This window comes from Pteropus medius, unplaced genomic scaffold, assembly GCF_902729225.1.
Source record: "Pteropus medius unplaced genomic scaffold, Ma_sr-lr_union100, whole genome shotgun sequence".
In the NCBI taxonomy this organism is placed as follows: Eukaryota; Metazoa; Chordata; class Mammalia; order Chiroptera; family Pteropodidae; genus Pteropus; species Pteropus medius.
Window position 1 is genome coordinate 6,258,015 of NW_024343733.1, and position 15,832 is coordinate 6,273,846.

At 43.2% G+C, this 15,832-nt stretch overlaps 1 protein-coding gene across 3 annotated transcripts in view; it reads right to left on the bottom strand.

The window, feature by feature from the left end:
- OASL (2'-5'-oligoadenylate synthetase like) overlaps window positions 1-8,352 on the bottom strand; it is a 14,054-nt gene extending 5,702 nt beyond the window's left edge. The window contains exons 1-3 of one of the 3 annotated variants that reach the window (XR_005653992.1): window positions 7,948-8,344; window positions 4,488-4,770; window positions 3,453-3,631 (exon numbers count right to left, since the gene is read on the bottom strand). Coding sequence is in view for 2 of the 3 variants with exons in the window: in XM_039868339.1 (XP_039724273.1) it covers window positions 3,453-3,631; window positions 4,488-4,770; window positions 7,948-8,145 (660 nt within the window). In the remaining variant the exon portion in view is untranslated. Of the gene's footprint in view, window positions 1-3,452; window positions 3,632-4,487; window positions 4,771-7,947 lie in introns of all 3 variants that reach the window. The other 2 variants (XM_039868339.1, XM_039868338.1) reach the window with 2 other exon arrangements.
- Between the last annotated feature and the right edge of the window lie 7,480 nt (window positions 8,353-15,832).

A 15,832-nucleotide genomic window follows, 5' to 3' on the forward strand; every position in this document is an offset into this window, starting at 1 on the left:
ATAAGTTTAAGCTTTTATACATGTGAGCCTTTCATTTCTTTTAAGATCTTTAACAGACTATTTAATGATACGTTAAAAAAGAAAAAAAAAAAAGAAAAGAACTATGTTGTTATTACACAATGTTAATAATGTAATAACATGTAATGTAATAACATGTAATGTGTAATAACATGTAATAATGTAATAACATGTAATGTGTAATAACACATAATAATACACAGGCTAATATTCTGTTTTTGATGGATATGTAAGAAAATAACCCTTTCTTCTTAATCTGTCTCCTATTCTCAATATAGGGCTATATTTATGCAAACTAAGATAAAATATTCTTTGAATGATGTATTATTCCAACCGATGCCACAGAATAAAAACTTCCTATAAAAATTTCTACTATAGATTATAAAGTAACAAATCCTCAGAAAAACAAAGATAATTATTCTGTAAAATAATAGTATATGTAAATTGGCCCTGCTTACAAAACTATTTGGAATGGTGGTTAAATGTTCATGAAGCAATTTTATTAGTTCCTGTTCATGACTATGTAGTATTTATATAAATTCAATAAAAATGTGTCCTTCCTATCAGGATAGAATCAGATAAATCAATTCATCGGTAATATAATGATAAAAATCAAATTTATAAATAAATTTGTATTCATGCCAGAAATCTTATGCAATTAGGTATGATAATCCCATTATTAAGAATCAAGGACAAAATAAGATACCAAAAAGACAAATATTATATGCTTTCATGTATATGAGGGAGCTAGAATAACTAAATTCATAGAGAAAGGAAGTAGAAATGTTGGTTGTCAGGGTCTGGGGAGAGGATAAAATGGGGAGTTATTGTTTAATGGGTACAGAGTTTCTGTTTGGGGTGACAAAAAAGTTTTGAAAATAGATAGTGATGGTGTTTATACAACATTGTGAATGTAATTAATGACACTGAATCGTACACTTAAAATGGCAAAAAAAAAAAAAATCCCCCCCAAATAAATAAACAAAAAACTTATATCAAAAGCTCAACCAAAACACTGAGGAATGTCCCATATTGTTCCCAGAATGGCATTGAATTAAATACTTCAAAATATAAAAGAATAAACATCAGTTTATTGGTAAATAAAAAGAAAAAAAATCAAGAACAGCCCTTCACATGTGGAAATGATGCTTATAAAGTCCCTCCTGATACTGACCTGATACTGTTGTAAGGCTTGTGAAAGCCAGCATTATAGATAGTAAAAATAATACTTTTTTGGTAGGCCATGAGTGAGCATTAACAATCTTGGACATCTCTGAGATCAGTGAGTGACGTCCTCACAGTTACGACTGGACAGACAAAACCTAGAGAAGCTAAATTATATGTTCCTGTGATGAGAAAAATAACTTTTATTTTTCTCAGTTTTTGAAACCTGTGAAAAATAACTTTGTTTTTCTGAGTTGCTACCTTGGCGTTTTACAGTGTGATAACCCTGCTCACACCCAGAGTCTGGACTTTTAGATAGAATTCGAGTTGAGGATTCCTGCCATAAGGTCCTGTTTTGCTTCTTCCTCCTCCCCACCCCACCCCCCACCCCCAGGCTCCTTTTAAAATAAGTTAAGCTTGGGATGTTAGTGGCCTCTACCCCAATCACCTTATAAGTAGTAAGTATTTGCTACCTCCCTCCCACTCAAACTAGCTCCTGGCTTGAGTGGGAGGGAGGACAGCCCTTCACCTTGGCTCACTGCGCCCCCTTGCTTCTGGGATCTGAAGGTAATAAATCTTGTGACTACTTTCTTTGCAGTTCTATTGAAACTGTGCCTTCAGTGAATGTGACCCAGTGAGTTTCACTTCCCTGAAGTGGGAATTCTGAGGCTGAGGGAGCCACTCTCCCTCGTGGTAGCTGTGCTTCCTCATTCAGCAGGTCGTAATCTGCATATTTTTAATTCAATATACCAGTTCTGGCTTCTCAACGTAGTCTTTTGGTCCCTGACCACAGTACATGAGCTGATAAAAACAATAAAATACTACTGAACCGTGAAAGTCAATGACCACACCTGAGACTTGACAAAACCTCCAGACAAAAACAATTAACCTTTTTAGCATCCGGGGGCTCTAGTTTTGTTTACCATACAATATGAGCTCTTTATGTCCTTATGGATCCATCAACACATCTAAATAAAACTTGTCCAATAAAACATCAAATTAATAATACTGAATCAAAAAATGGTTTTATGGTTTTATATGTGGTCAAATCCTTGTCTTAGGGGCAGAAGCTTGAACAAAGGGAGGGCTATAGAAGTAAAGTTGATACATTGTCCCATGGACATTATAAATAAACATGCATATTATATGCAGGAAGAAAACATTTTGCTCCCTGAAACAAACAAATAAACAAACAAAGCAATGGAACATTCTGTTGAGTTCTAGCGAAACCCACAAAATCGTGGATCATTTCCTGTAAGTGATTGTCTTATCAATAAAAACAATTTTATTCTTGACTTTGGGAATGCTAATGTCTGAAGATATATCACAACCTTGGTTGATGTGAGTAATCATTTAAGTAAATTGCTGTTTTCTCAGCATAAACTAACTGTAAACTTGCTAACCTTGGTAATTTCCTGATTTTTATCTTTCGATACATTTATTCTTTTTTAACTGAGTCCTTCTGAAATCCAACTCTTACCATTTTTTAAAATAAGAAAGCATATTTTAATTGTTCTAATTTTGTGTTTGTTTCTGAGTCCTCCTTTCATAAATTTAGATAACTGTTCATCTGGATTTTTTTAATATAAACCTTATATAAATTTTTATTTAAAAACTACGAAGTAAATAATACAGAATATAAACTTCATTCTAAAAAATCTCTCCAGGAATAAATATATACATCTTGACCTATATCTTAAAGAGATATACGAATTTCTCCTAGCATTCCTATTTTTTCAATTACAGTTGATGTTCAATATTGTATTGGTTTCAGGTGTCATTTGGATATTTTGAAATATACACAGTACCACGCAGACATCACATGTGAGCTCTAAAAAGTGGCTGCTATGGTTGTATTCACTCAGTAAGGACCATGATACTTAGGAACTGGATCATTTGGAGGGAGAATTGGTGCAAGATGGAATGATCCTTCCTCTTTAAAAGATCTTTCTCCTCTTTTTAGTCCTTAGCCAGCTGAGATTAACATCCGGAGATCCCAGTGAAGTTGACATCAGCCAGTACTGGACTGCAACTGGAGCATTACAAGCACTTGTATACTGAAATTCTGTATATTTTCCTTCTCTTCACTCCCTCGCCTTTCTTCATCTTCATTGTTTCAATTGACAGTTCAAAAGACTAGCATTCTCTCACCCCCCACTTCCATTTTTCCTTGAGCCAGTTTCCTGAGTTAACAAATCCAGTCCCTTCCTTTTCTTCTTCCCCTCCCTCCTCCATCTCCCCTTCCTGCCCCAAACTGGCAGCCCCCTTACCTGCAGGTACCAGTGTTTTACCAGCCGCAGGAGGCTTTTCAGCTTGGTTGGCTGATGTTTGATGAAGTTTCTCTGCAGCTCACAGAAGGATGCAGAGAAATTTCCAGGGTAACTGTTGCAGGCCTCGATCAGGCTCTCATAGACCACAGGGTGTGGCTGAGAATTGGGAATTGAATGTCCTGGGATCAGAGGAAACGAAGAAAGAGCGGGGATTTAGGACTCCCCAGGTAGCTAGCTCAGTGGTCTGTGCGGGGTAGCCTACTAATTCACCTGAGTATCACTCCAGGGAAACCTGAGACCTCATAGCCTGAGAAAATAAAGGTTTGCCTTGTTGATTATCCTTCTGGAGAAACAAAAGTGGGTTTTCTCATCCTCAGGCCACTCAAGGACTGTTGTCTTTCCTTGATGTCCCCAACACTTTCTTCTAATGTCTGTTTTGGATCTCTCTCTCAGCCATTTATTTAAACCTCCCATCACTGTAGGGAACACCCAGTTCCAGATAAGAGAGCTGAGCTCTGAGAGCACACTTACAGAAGGGTGTACTGCTCTGGTGAGCATCACAAATGCATTGGTCCGGTTGTTCTGCGTGGTAATTTGTAACGCTTCTTCCTTTCTCTGTCTCACTCCCCTATTCCCTACCAGTGTTTCTCGGGGCTGCTCGTCCTCAAACCCTTGTCTCAGGGTCTGCTTCTGGAAAAGTCCAAACAATGACAGGCCCCCTGCACCTGTGGTAAGTACTACAGAAGCACCGAAGTTACTCTTCTAACTCCCCTCCATGGGTCTCGCCTTCTCTTGCAATCATATATTTATTTATTTATCTGTGACTCTTTGAGAAATCCGTTTCCCAATGCGAGCCATGAGACAGCCAGAGTCCTGTCAGTCCTATGCACTGCAGTCGCCCAGCCCACAGCACAGCACATGGGCTGAATGGATGGAGGCAGGTATCTGCATGTGGCCATGCATGAGAAGGGAGGCAGTTGCAAGTCTCTTGGGAAGGGCAGGTGTGTGAGTTGGGTGGGCTTCCTCTCCCCTTACCCATGGCCCTATAGGCAGGCACAATGGTGACAGTGATGGGCTCTGCAGTCTTCATAGTCTGAATGGTGAAGACAAAAGCATCAGGCGCTCCCTGGACCACTCCTATCACCTCGAGCCCAAGGGCCACCAGGTCATGGCAATGCCACAGCTTTTTCCATATCAATCTCAAAACAGCGTGGTGGTGCTCGGCCTCCTCCTGGAAGCTGTGGAAACAACTCAGGAACACCACCAGCTCCACCTCCGTGCTGCTCCTGAGCGCTGTGCCATTCCCGAAGGAGCCCACCTGCAGAACACAGAGCCCTGTCACCCTGAGGCCACTGCCTATGCCAGGCAATTCCCGAGGGTCTTTACATATTTAATTCTCACCATAACCCTGACGGATGGGTGGGTAGTACCAATACCCCATCTTTACAGTTCAGAGAACTGAGATGTCAAGAGGGTGAGCCACTTACCCATGGTCACACAGTATGCAGCCTGACCCTAGAGCCCAAGCTTCTTATTTGCCACACTGTATCCTTCCAAGACTCTTCTCATCCACAGATTCATGTCTGTTCTAATGGAATATGAATGCCTACTCCATGGGGTTGTTTGAGGATTCTTGGGGGTCTGAGTAATTTCATGATATTAAAAAGGGGGTGGGCACAGGATTTCCTGGTGGATAAAAGCCATGGGCTGTGGAATGGGGCAGCCTGACTCTGACCTCAACTCTTGCCCCGTTCGGCTGTGTGATCGTTCTGAACCTTAAGTCTGAAAAATGAGGGAAACGATGGAACATGAGTCATTGGGTTCCTGGGAGGATTAGATGAGAGAATGTGTGCCAAAGGTTTGCCCTGGTGCCTGGCACACAGGAAGTCAGCAATATATTTCTCTTTCTCTTCTTTATCTAGTTGGCTCTCATCATTCCTTCTGCTGCCTAAGATTCAGTTTCCCCATCTGAATGTAAGGAGCCTGAGCTGGATGATTTCGAAGGGATCTTTTTGATGTTCCGAGATTCTGGGCTTGCTGTCCGACCTCTGTTGTCTCTGATATACAAACACCCTACAGCTCTCTGGCCTTCTTTCTCACTCCAGTTTGAGAGGTGGAATTGCTAGGGATGAACAGACCCCTCCTGGAGGGTGAAATCACTGAACGCTGACTATAATCCCACTGTTACAGTTTGAGCACACGCTGTGTCTGGCACCCCTGAAAGCCCCTTATACAAACGAGACCTTCTCATCCTCACACCCACTGACTGAGGTGGGCACTAGTATAATTATCCCCAATGTACAGGTGAGAAAGTTGAGGCCATGGGAGGTTAATTAACCCGGCCTGGGCTCCTAGCCAGGAATCATAGTCACAGTCAATGAAAGAGTCAGAAGGCAGAGTATGGTTCTTCCCCATGACTCAGGACTATGAGCCAGGCCCTGCTTCTGAGAAGGAGGAGTCTGCCATCTTTTTCCCCAATACCTTTCCTGTTCTCTTTCTCTGCCTGCATCCAGATACAATGTTTCTGCCCCGTGCGATCCAGATACAATGTTTCTGCCCCGTGCAAGAGGATTGGGGATGGCTCCCTGTGTGCGGATGAAGAGCACATTTCCCTGAAAGCTGTGCCTAGACTGCCCTTCCCACCTTTCCCAGTGGTAAGACCCAGGCAGGGAGGAAAGAACATTCTAGACTAGGCTTCATGACTTGCTTCAGCTCAAATCTATTTAAACCCAAGTCATTCAAGAACAAGCATTTGCTCAGCCCAGCTTACCAGATTTTGGGCAGGGGTAGGGGAGTGGGGGGCGGGGGGTTAGAGGCTGAATAAAGTTATTATTTCTCATTAGCCATTTCTCTTTTGGGTATTATTTTGTGGTTTCAAGGGCAGAAGTGGATATGGTCTGCGGGCAGAATTTTAGGGTTGGGCAAATGTCATTTCCTGGTGTCAAAACTCATTCGGCTAGCAGCATCCTTCTGTCCTCAGACTTCCCCGTTCCATCTGCTTCATTCTCAGGGTTGTCAGGGTGGGTGGTCTGGGAGGGTCTGCTTGACTCAGATTGGCACCCCAGACCACGAAGATAGCTTGGGCAAGAATTTATAATGATGCTTTTGTTTTCTGTTGTTGTTGTTGTTTAAATTAATATATGCTAATCATTTAGCCTGCTTCCCCATTTGCTTGTTGGGGGAGAGAGGATGAGGGAAAGAAGATGTTGATGATGATGATGATGCCCCATTTACAGATGAGAAGACTGGGGTTTTAAGAAATAAGATGGTAAATCTACAGTCATATAGCCGGTAAGGGTAGAGGTCAAGGATCAAACCTGGGTCTGTCTAACATCAAAATGTGTGGTTTCTCATTGTGAAATCATATGGCCTCAGGCTCCAAACGCTGGGGATGGGTATAAAGAAGGGATGCGGGCCTGAGGTTTCTAAATCCTTCCCTGAGGAGGACTAGCTGCCCCAGAGAGAGAACGAGAGCACTGAGCTGGGAGTCAGAATTAGGGGGTCCTAGTTCTAGTCTCCTTTTCCACCAGATCACTGTGTGAATGTGGGATATCTCTCGCCCTTTCTGTGTCTCGGTTTTAATGTTTAAGCAGAGGATTAACTGAGACTGTCGAATTCTCCCTGGCTTTCTAGTTTTGACTCTCTTGATCCTAGCTAGGATAGGAGGTGACATGAGGAAGCTGGGGAAAGGGCTTAGGGGGAAAAGCTCACTGGAGCAGCCTGGAGCCCTGGCTGTAGTCAGATAGACTCTGGTTCAAATCCCTGCTCTACCACTAGCTGTGTGACCTTGGGCAAATCACCTCACTTTTCTGAGCTGCCATGAAAAAAAAACACTTTTTATTATCAAAAATGTTAAACATAGAAAATTAGAAAGATAATATAATAAATACTCATATCCAGCCAGTTAGATTTAACAAGTCTAAACTCCTTGCTGTATTTGTTTCATCTAAACCACATTAAAGTAAATTACAGACACCAAGAAACTTTGTCCCTAAATACTTTAGCATTTGTGTCCAACAAAAAGAGAACATTTCCCCCATATGCACAACACTAACAAAATCGATATCCGGGTCATATTAAAATTTCCCCAGTTGTTTCTAAACTATATTTTTGGATGATCTATTCAAACCAGGATCCAGTCAAAGACCTTGCATTACATTTGGTTATTATGAATCTTAAGTCTCTGAGCCTCCATTTTGCTTATCTGTAAAATAGGAATAGTACCGATCTCACAGGGTGCACAAATTAGAGACAGTATATGTTAAGGGGTTAGGCTAGTGCACCCAAAAAGTGAACTATTATTAGCTTCCTTACTGGATTGTTCTGCTCAAGGCAGCAATGTGGTGGGGTGCAGGCAGCTAAGGTGGGGTGTCTTGAGATATGAGCAGCATGGGCTACGGATAATGAGGCAAGCGGTCTCCAGTATCATCAGGGATGAGGACCCTCATGCTGGGTTGGCCCAGCCCTGCCCGGGGATGAAGGGTACCAGTCTCACCTTGACCACCTTTAGCACCCGCACTTCCTGGTCCAGCCCATGTTCCCTCTGGAAAGGCTCTTCCCTCAGGAACTGCTCCACAGTCCGCACAGCCTCCAACACCTCATCTTTCCACTCCCGGCTGGGCTGTAGCCACTGAGCCACGAAGGAGTCCAGCCTGGAGGCAGTGGTGCCATACAGCTCTGAGGTCAGTGCCATCTCTGTCCTGAGAGTTCCACTGCTAGATAGATATATGGCCACACAAATACTCAAGCTCCTGGCATACACGCCCTTCTTTAAGGTGGCTCCTTCTCAGCTGACCTCCAGCCCCCCGTAGGATAAAAGACAATGGAGGAGAGGACATCAGGGGTGACTGGGCTGATCTGCGGCTCCCCTCTTAAAGACTCCTTGCTGTGACAGTGGCACTGAGGGACACTGAGCCGAGGCTGGACATTCTGGGGCCACCTTAACAGGATTGGCTTTCAGCCAACCTTTCTGCTACTGGTTTCGATTCTCAACTTTTTAAGTTTCCCTTATATGACGTTTGGAAACTGAAATTGGCTTGAATTTAACCCTAGAGGAGGCAACTCCCAGCAGGTCAAAGTTGGATGGTATCTCTAGATCTAGTCACCCCACCTTGTTACGAAACCGAGGTTCAGAAAGAGAAGGGACTTATTTATGGTTGGGATGAGCAGCGAGAACTCTAGAGTCAGACAGAACAGAATGTAAGTTCCAGTTCGTTCTTTAGCAGACTTTTAATCTCTCCGACCCTCTCATAATTTATCCATAAAATGGGTTTATTAATGACACCCTACGCTATAAGTTGTCAAGCAGATTAAGCAAAAGAATAGTGAGCAGAGAAAACACTCAATAAATGCAAGTATTATTCATTTACTAAACATCAATTGAGTGTCTTCTAGGTGCCAGACATTGTGCTAAGAAGACAAAATAAGACAGGGTTCCTGCCCCAAGAGCGTCCCAAGGGAGACAGACAAAAGACTCAGAGTACCATGAAAACCTGGGGAAAGCCAGGCAGAAGAGTTTCTTCTGGGCTATCTGTGATGTCAGTGAACACCTGTTTGAGATGAGTCCTAAAAGACCGGGGATGTGGCCAAGAGGAATCGGGCACAACATGAATAAAAGCTGAGAGGTGTGAACCAGCCAGGTGTGTGTCAGGGACTCGTGTTAACTATGCCTAGGCATGGAGAGTAAGGAGCGGAGAGGTGAGAGATGAGCCTGGATAGGCAGGCAAGAGTCGAATCTTGGCGTGTCTTTCATTGATTTATTCGTTCATTAAACATTTCGGGAGGCATCTACTTGGTGCCAGTCAGGAGCTGGGGATACAGCAGTGAACAGGCAAAATTCCCTGCTTGCAGAGGGCTTACATTCTGATGGTGGAGAAAGATAATAAACAAGATAAATAAATAAAATTAACAGCAAATAAAATGGTGGTAAGTGCCGAGCAGAAAAATAAAGTGGGGAAACAGGTATCGTGCACGTGTGTGCGTGTGCGTGTGCGTGCGTGTGTGTGTGTGTGTTTATGTCTGTCTTTTCAGGTGTTCAGTTTTCAGTAAGGTGGTTAGGGCAAGCCTGAAAAGGAGACATTTGTACAAAGACATGAAGGAGGCAAAGAGGGCACCACGTGTGTGTCAGAGGGAAGAGGGTCCTCCACAGCAGAAGGAACAGCAAGTGCAGCAGTCCCATTGGGGCAGTGTGCCTGATGGGTTTGAGGAATCGCAGTGTGACTGGAATGGGAAGATTGAGAGGGGAGAGCGGGAGGGGATGAGGTGTGAGTGGTAAGGGGTGGAGGGCAAATGGTATAGGATCTTGAAGACTACGAAGACTTTGACTTTTACTCTGAATGAAATAGGGAGCCCCTGGAGAGGGACGTGGTCTGACTTTCATTTGAATGAGATCATACTGGCTGCTGGGGGAAGATTAGATTAAAAGCAGGGGGTAGATGTGGAGGTGAGCGGGGAAGCAGGAGTTCAGTTAAGAAGCTACTGCAACCATTCAGACAAGAGATGCGGCAGCTTGGATCAGGGTGGTAATTGTGAAGGTGAGGAGAAGCAGTATGATTTAACTATTTTATTGTGGAAAATTTCAAACCTGAATAAAGCGGAATAATAAAATGAGCCTCCATATACCATCACCCAGATTCACCCTGCAGAAAATCTTGTTGAAATTATACCCCCATCCATGTCTCGTTTCCTGTGTTATTTGGAAGTGAATCCTAGACATTATAGCATTTCACTGGATGTATTTCGACCATAAAGCTGACAGGTCTTGCTAACGGATGGAGTATATGATAGAAAGATCAGAGTTAACACCTTAGCAACCGGAAGGATGCAATTGTCCTTAACTGAGGTGGGACAGACTGGCAAAGGGCGCAGTGTAGCCTACAACAACAAAAAAAAATTGAAGTGTTTATTAGAGATTCACATAGAGTAAGGAGTTGGATATATGAGTCTGGATTTCAGGGAAGAAGTCTGGGTTTGCAATATAAATTCAAGAATCACCAGCATAAAGATATTTAAAGCCACAAGACTGGATGAGTGAGTATAGAGCAAGAAGAGGAAAGGACAAAAGATTGAGCCCTGAAGCACTTAATAGTATAAAGAGGTTAGGGAATTGCAAGAATCCAGCAAAGAAGAATGGGAAGGAGTAGCCTGGGGGGTGGTAGAAAAACCAAGAGTGGTGTTTTCGAAGTGACCCACCGGGTCATGCTGGATGAATCTGCTCTGACTTTGTCCTGAGGCCAGTGGCATATCAGGGGGAGTGACCAGTGGTGAAGTTAGCATTCTGGAAAGATTGGTCTGGCTGCTTCTGTGGGGAGGATGGATTGCAGGAGGCAATAATAGAAGCAGGGAGAGACATGTCAGGACACTGTGCAGTGATCCAGGTGAGCCCACTGTGCAATGGTACGCTGGACTTGGCTGGAAGCGGTAGATGAAGAGAGAAAGGGCTGTATTCTAGGTCTATGTTGGAGGAAGGGTAGAGATAGGACTTGGTGACTGCAGATAGGAGATGAGAGACAGGGAGAAGACAGGGATGGCTATTAGCTCTCAGGCCTGGGTCCTTGAGTAACTAGTGGAGGGCACTCTTAACAAAGAGAGGAAGATAGAAGGAGAAATAAGAGTGAATCTAGAAGTGTATTTTCGAACGATAACTTGGAGGTACCCATGGGGGATAAAGGAAGTAAGGAGCTCCAGGTGAAGACAAATTTGGTTTCCCCACACACAGATGGCTCAATGGTGCCTTAGGAAAGGATGATTGATACCAAAATTAAATGATGGGCAAAGAAAGTGAAACTCTGAGTACCAGATGGAGTGGCCAAAGAGACGGAACAAAGCCAGAGGGCTTAAAAATGATATCTAATTGCCTAATATTTCTGATAAACTGAGAAATATAGATCTAAGAAGTACCCGAGAAGACACTGGTGACTATGGTGGTTGAAGTTTTAGGGGAGAGCTGGGAGCAGAAGCCAGATTAGGGTCAGTTGAGGAGTAGGTGGAGTGAGCGGAATGGAGACCAGGTGTGTAACGAACCCTTGCAAAAGGTTTGTCACGAAAAAAGAGAAAGACAGGGTGTGCACTAGAGGAGGTGGTAGGGTGGAGAGTGTTTATTGTTTCTAATATCACTTTGGGAAAAAAAACCCTAAATCATGTCACATTTCAATTTAATGTAAACTTTCACACTGGCTAGCCCCAAGTGGAAAGCACCATATTTTTTCTTACATAATTTTGAAAAGTCCCCATGTTGCCAGTGTCTGGAAGTAGTGCCTGGTCCTTAAATAGTGCCATATCATAAGAGTTTACAGAGCAGTGGCAATTTCGCAAATTTCAGTTAACATTCAATTAAGGCTCCAAATGTTTGCCACGTGTTTATGATGACAAACGATGAACTTAAAGGCAATAGAAAAGTTATTTAAACGATAAACATTCAGGCTTTACTTCCTGGATTTTATTCAACTTCATGAAATCCATGAGAGTTGAGCAGTTGTATTTGATCACTAATACAGTGGATGGCACTTGAAGATTTGAAAAGGGAACATGGAGTCAGGAACATACTGGCTTTATGGTTTGTCAAAATGCCACCCAGTCTTGAATGTTTCTACAGTGAGGGAGAAGAGCCAGTGGATAGAGAGGAGGTGAGCAAGGTTTGGGGCAGGAAGAAAATACATAAAGTTGGGTGTTGCTTAGCTTGAGTTCCCCCAAAAGCAAAGCATCAGATGAGGGCTTGCATGAGGGTGACTTGTTTTGGCAAATGATCCCAAGGGACAGGTATAGGGGATTGAGAAGGAGGAAAACCATCCCAAGGAATATTATTAAATTGACCACTACCATGGGCATTTGGGATTTGATTCCACTGGGCATCCTCTAAGGAGCAGTGTAGAATGAGCCTCACCTGAGAGGTGGAAGAGGGGCACATGCTTTCATTGGTGCCTGTATTTCCACTGGTCAAGGGTTGCTCCATGAGGTGTTAATTCCCTTGAACGTCCACGTTCGCTTGTACATCATAGTGGCTGAAGGGGTGCCCACAGATATTTCTTATGGGGAAACAGAGAATGCCCTAGTAGATAGCAGCGCTATTTTTCTGCCATGTGAAGAGAGAAATGTATCCAAGAAAATCTAAAGTAATGCTCTCGATTTTTTTCCATCCTTGTATGCACACCCCTCTGTAATGCTGACTTTGCAGTTCTTTCTGTCAAGAGATGGAGCCTATTTCTCCAACTCTTGAAGCGGGGCATGTGACTTGTTTTGACCAAGGAGACATTAGCAAACATGATGCAAGCAAAGTCTTAAAAAGTGTATGCATTGGGGCTTGTCTTTTCTCTTGCTGCTTTTCGAACCCAGCAACCATGTGAACAAGCTCAGACCAGCCTGTTGGATAGTGATAAACACATGGTTACGGCATTTGATTTTCCAACTGATATTGAGCCAATTACCAGACACGTGAGTGAGGATGTTGTAGACCCCCAGCTTCAAGCGAGCCAGCTCAGACCAGAAAACCTGCTTAACCGATTCCCAGAAACACAAGCAAATAAATGGGTGTTTTGGGTGGCATAAGCTAAGTGACACAACTTCTGGCATTGTGTGAATTCCTAGATTCACCTGTGCCTGATGTTAACTAACCCTGGACTCTTACGGGCCATGACATTCTACTTATTTTTGCTTAAACTAATTTGAATTGGGTCTCTGTCACTTGCAAGGGTCCTTGATGATCCAAGAATGAATGGACTGTATAAACAAATGGGTAGGAAAGATAAAGGCATTGACTAGTGAGTAACTGGTAGGCTTGACCGTGGGAGTCTAAGCTGGATAGAAAAGGAAAAAAATCCAGGGTGGAGAGGAAAGGGAAGGATCAGTTGTTCAAGGTCACTTCTCCTTAAAACCCCAGGGGTTCCTTCTCCGAATCTGTTCTTGGAACTGGGTCAGATTCACTGGTTTCCCCCTGATCTCTCTCAGCAGTCCTGAACTTGTTACCTCAGCCTGTTTTCCACAGGCACTCAGAAGTCCACAGAGCTGTGAACACTGCCCTATTTAAGGTAAGTAGTCTGAGAAGCCCCTTCGTTGATCATTATCATAATCCATTTTGTGTTTATGGAGCCCACTTGGATTTGTGGATCTTAGGAGCTTTCTCCTTGTGATATCTGGGTACCATGGAAGAAAGCTGCATCCAGTTTTAAGGCTACTCAAAGGACAGAAACTTTCAAAAAAAATATTGTCAAATGCCTAATACCACAATATTTTCTCCACCCTCTTTCCTGGATATGAAGTAAGAAAGAGACAGATTCTAGATATTCCAGACCTAATTGACAAATCAAGGTTGTTGGGGATGCATATGCAAATTCATGCATAAAATACAAATGAACTCTATTGATTATAACTTAATCACATGGTCATACCCAGCTGCAGGGGAGACTGGGAAATGTAGTCTTCAGACTCTGGTGACGTGCTTAGCTAAAAATTCTATTTTTATAGAAGGAAAGGAGAAAGGACATGGAGTGGGGGAGCGAATACCAATTGCTGCTACAACATCCATTCTCTCTTTTTCTCTCTTGGCTCCAGCATGAGACTAGGAGTGAGCGAACTGCCAGCACCAAAGAGGATACAGCTCTTTATAAATCCCCCTACTCCTGCCCTGGGATATGAAAGAACTTGGAGGGGCAGGGGAAGGAGCTAATAACAGCTGGTAGCTGCTACATTTATTGAGCACTTATGGTGTGCCGCATACTAGGTGAAGAGTTTCACACACATTATGTCATGCTAGTCCTCGTACAAGACTTTACTTAATCCACTAGATTCATCTATTCATTCAACACACATTTACTGAGCACCTATTACATGTCAGCTCCTATGGTAGGCACTGGGGAAAGTGGTAAATAAGACAGAGTCTTCCATTCTTGCTGAGTTTACAACATAACAAAGTGGTTGCCAGCACAAGCTTTGGAGCCAGAGTGTTGGGTTCAAATCCTAACTTATTAGTCATGAGCATGTGCAAGTAACTTAAACTATCTGTGTCTCGGTTTTCCCACCTGTAAAATGTGGATAATAACAGTACCTTCATCCTAGGGCTAGTATAATGCTCCAGTGAAACGATGAATGAAAAACGCTCAGCTCAGTGTCTGGTACATAGTTGGTGCTCAATAAATGTGAGCTATTAACAGGGGAGACAAATCTCAAATTATAATCACTAATGAGTGTGAATAGCAAGAAGTGCGGGGTATGTCACCCACGAGAAGGAGCTGGAAATCTGAGTATCATTCTTTTTCCTTGATTATTCTATTGAGATATAACTTACACAAAATAAAGCGCACAGACCTGAAGCATAGTGGTCCAATCGACTGGGTCATGTGGTCATCCCTGGTCCATCCGCTATGGTTGGTGCGGACATTATTATTGAAGGGATTGGAGAAGGCTAGCAGAGTGACGATGCTGGAGTTCAGGCAGTATGCCTGTGGGTGAGGCCCAGAGAAGGTGAGAAAGGCATTCCTTCTAAATGATCTACGAGACCTCCAGGGTGTCCCTGCTGAGGTTGGTCTGGTTCCTCTTCCACAGAAGTTGCCCTCTGAACATTCATCCCTATCCTCTAAGGCTCAATATTCTCATCTGTAAAAAGGGGGAGGGGGTATTGGTTTGACTCATCCATCTAACTTCCAGAGCAGCTGTGAGGATAAGAATCAAATGACATCATGTCTATGAAGACTTTTGGTGCAAATGCTATATAGATGTGCAAATTTATTAATTTACTGAAGACTAGAGAAAGAATTTTACTGAGCTGCTGAAGCAGATCTTAGTTAAGGCTCTTGGGGCAGGAAAGACATCCAACCCATTCAGATTCGCTCGATGAGAGGCTGCTCATTCAATTTAGGTTGATGAAAGAAAAAGGGGGAATTTACTAGAAAAAAAGGCGGGACTACCCTTTCTCCCTGGGGTTATATGAAGGGCATTTGATTCTGTCTTTTGCTATGTGTGTCTCTGTTCTCTGCTTGGATGGCTCTCTCTTTACTAATATGTGGACTTGGGTGGTGCTCTGGCTTAGGCTGTTCAGTTCTGACTGCATTTCTGCTTAGATAGCCTCACTTAACTGTACCAGAACTTGCCCATAGCTAGTCCCACCACCACCCCCAAACCCAGGACTCAAAATCTGATTGGCTAAGTACAACCAATGGATGGATGTTATCTTGGGTCAGCTGATCAATTTAGATCCAGTTAGACGTGGACAGAGGGGTGAAGGTATTGAGTATGAGCATGGAATAGGTCTGCCACTATACAAGCATGGGGCTTGTGTAGATGAGTGTGGGCACTTTCAAAGAATGAGATAGCTTGGAGGAGGCATCCCAAACAAGATGGTCTCCAAAATGGCACTGGTCTGAGACTCTCATGAAGGTAATAGTGAAAAA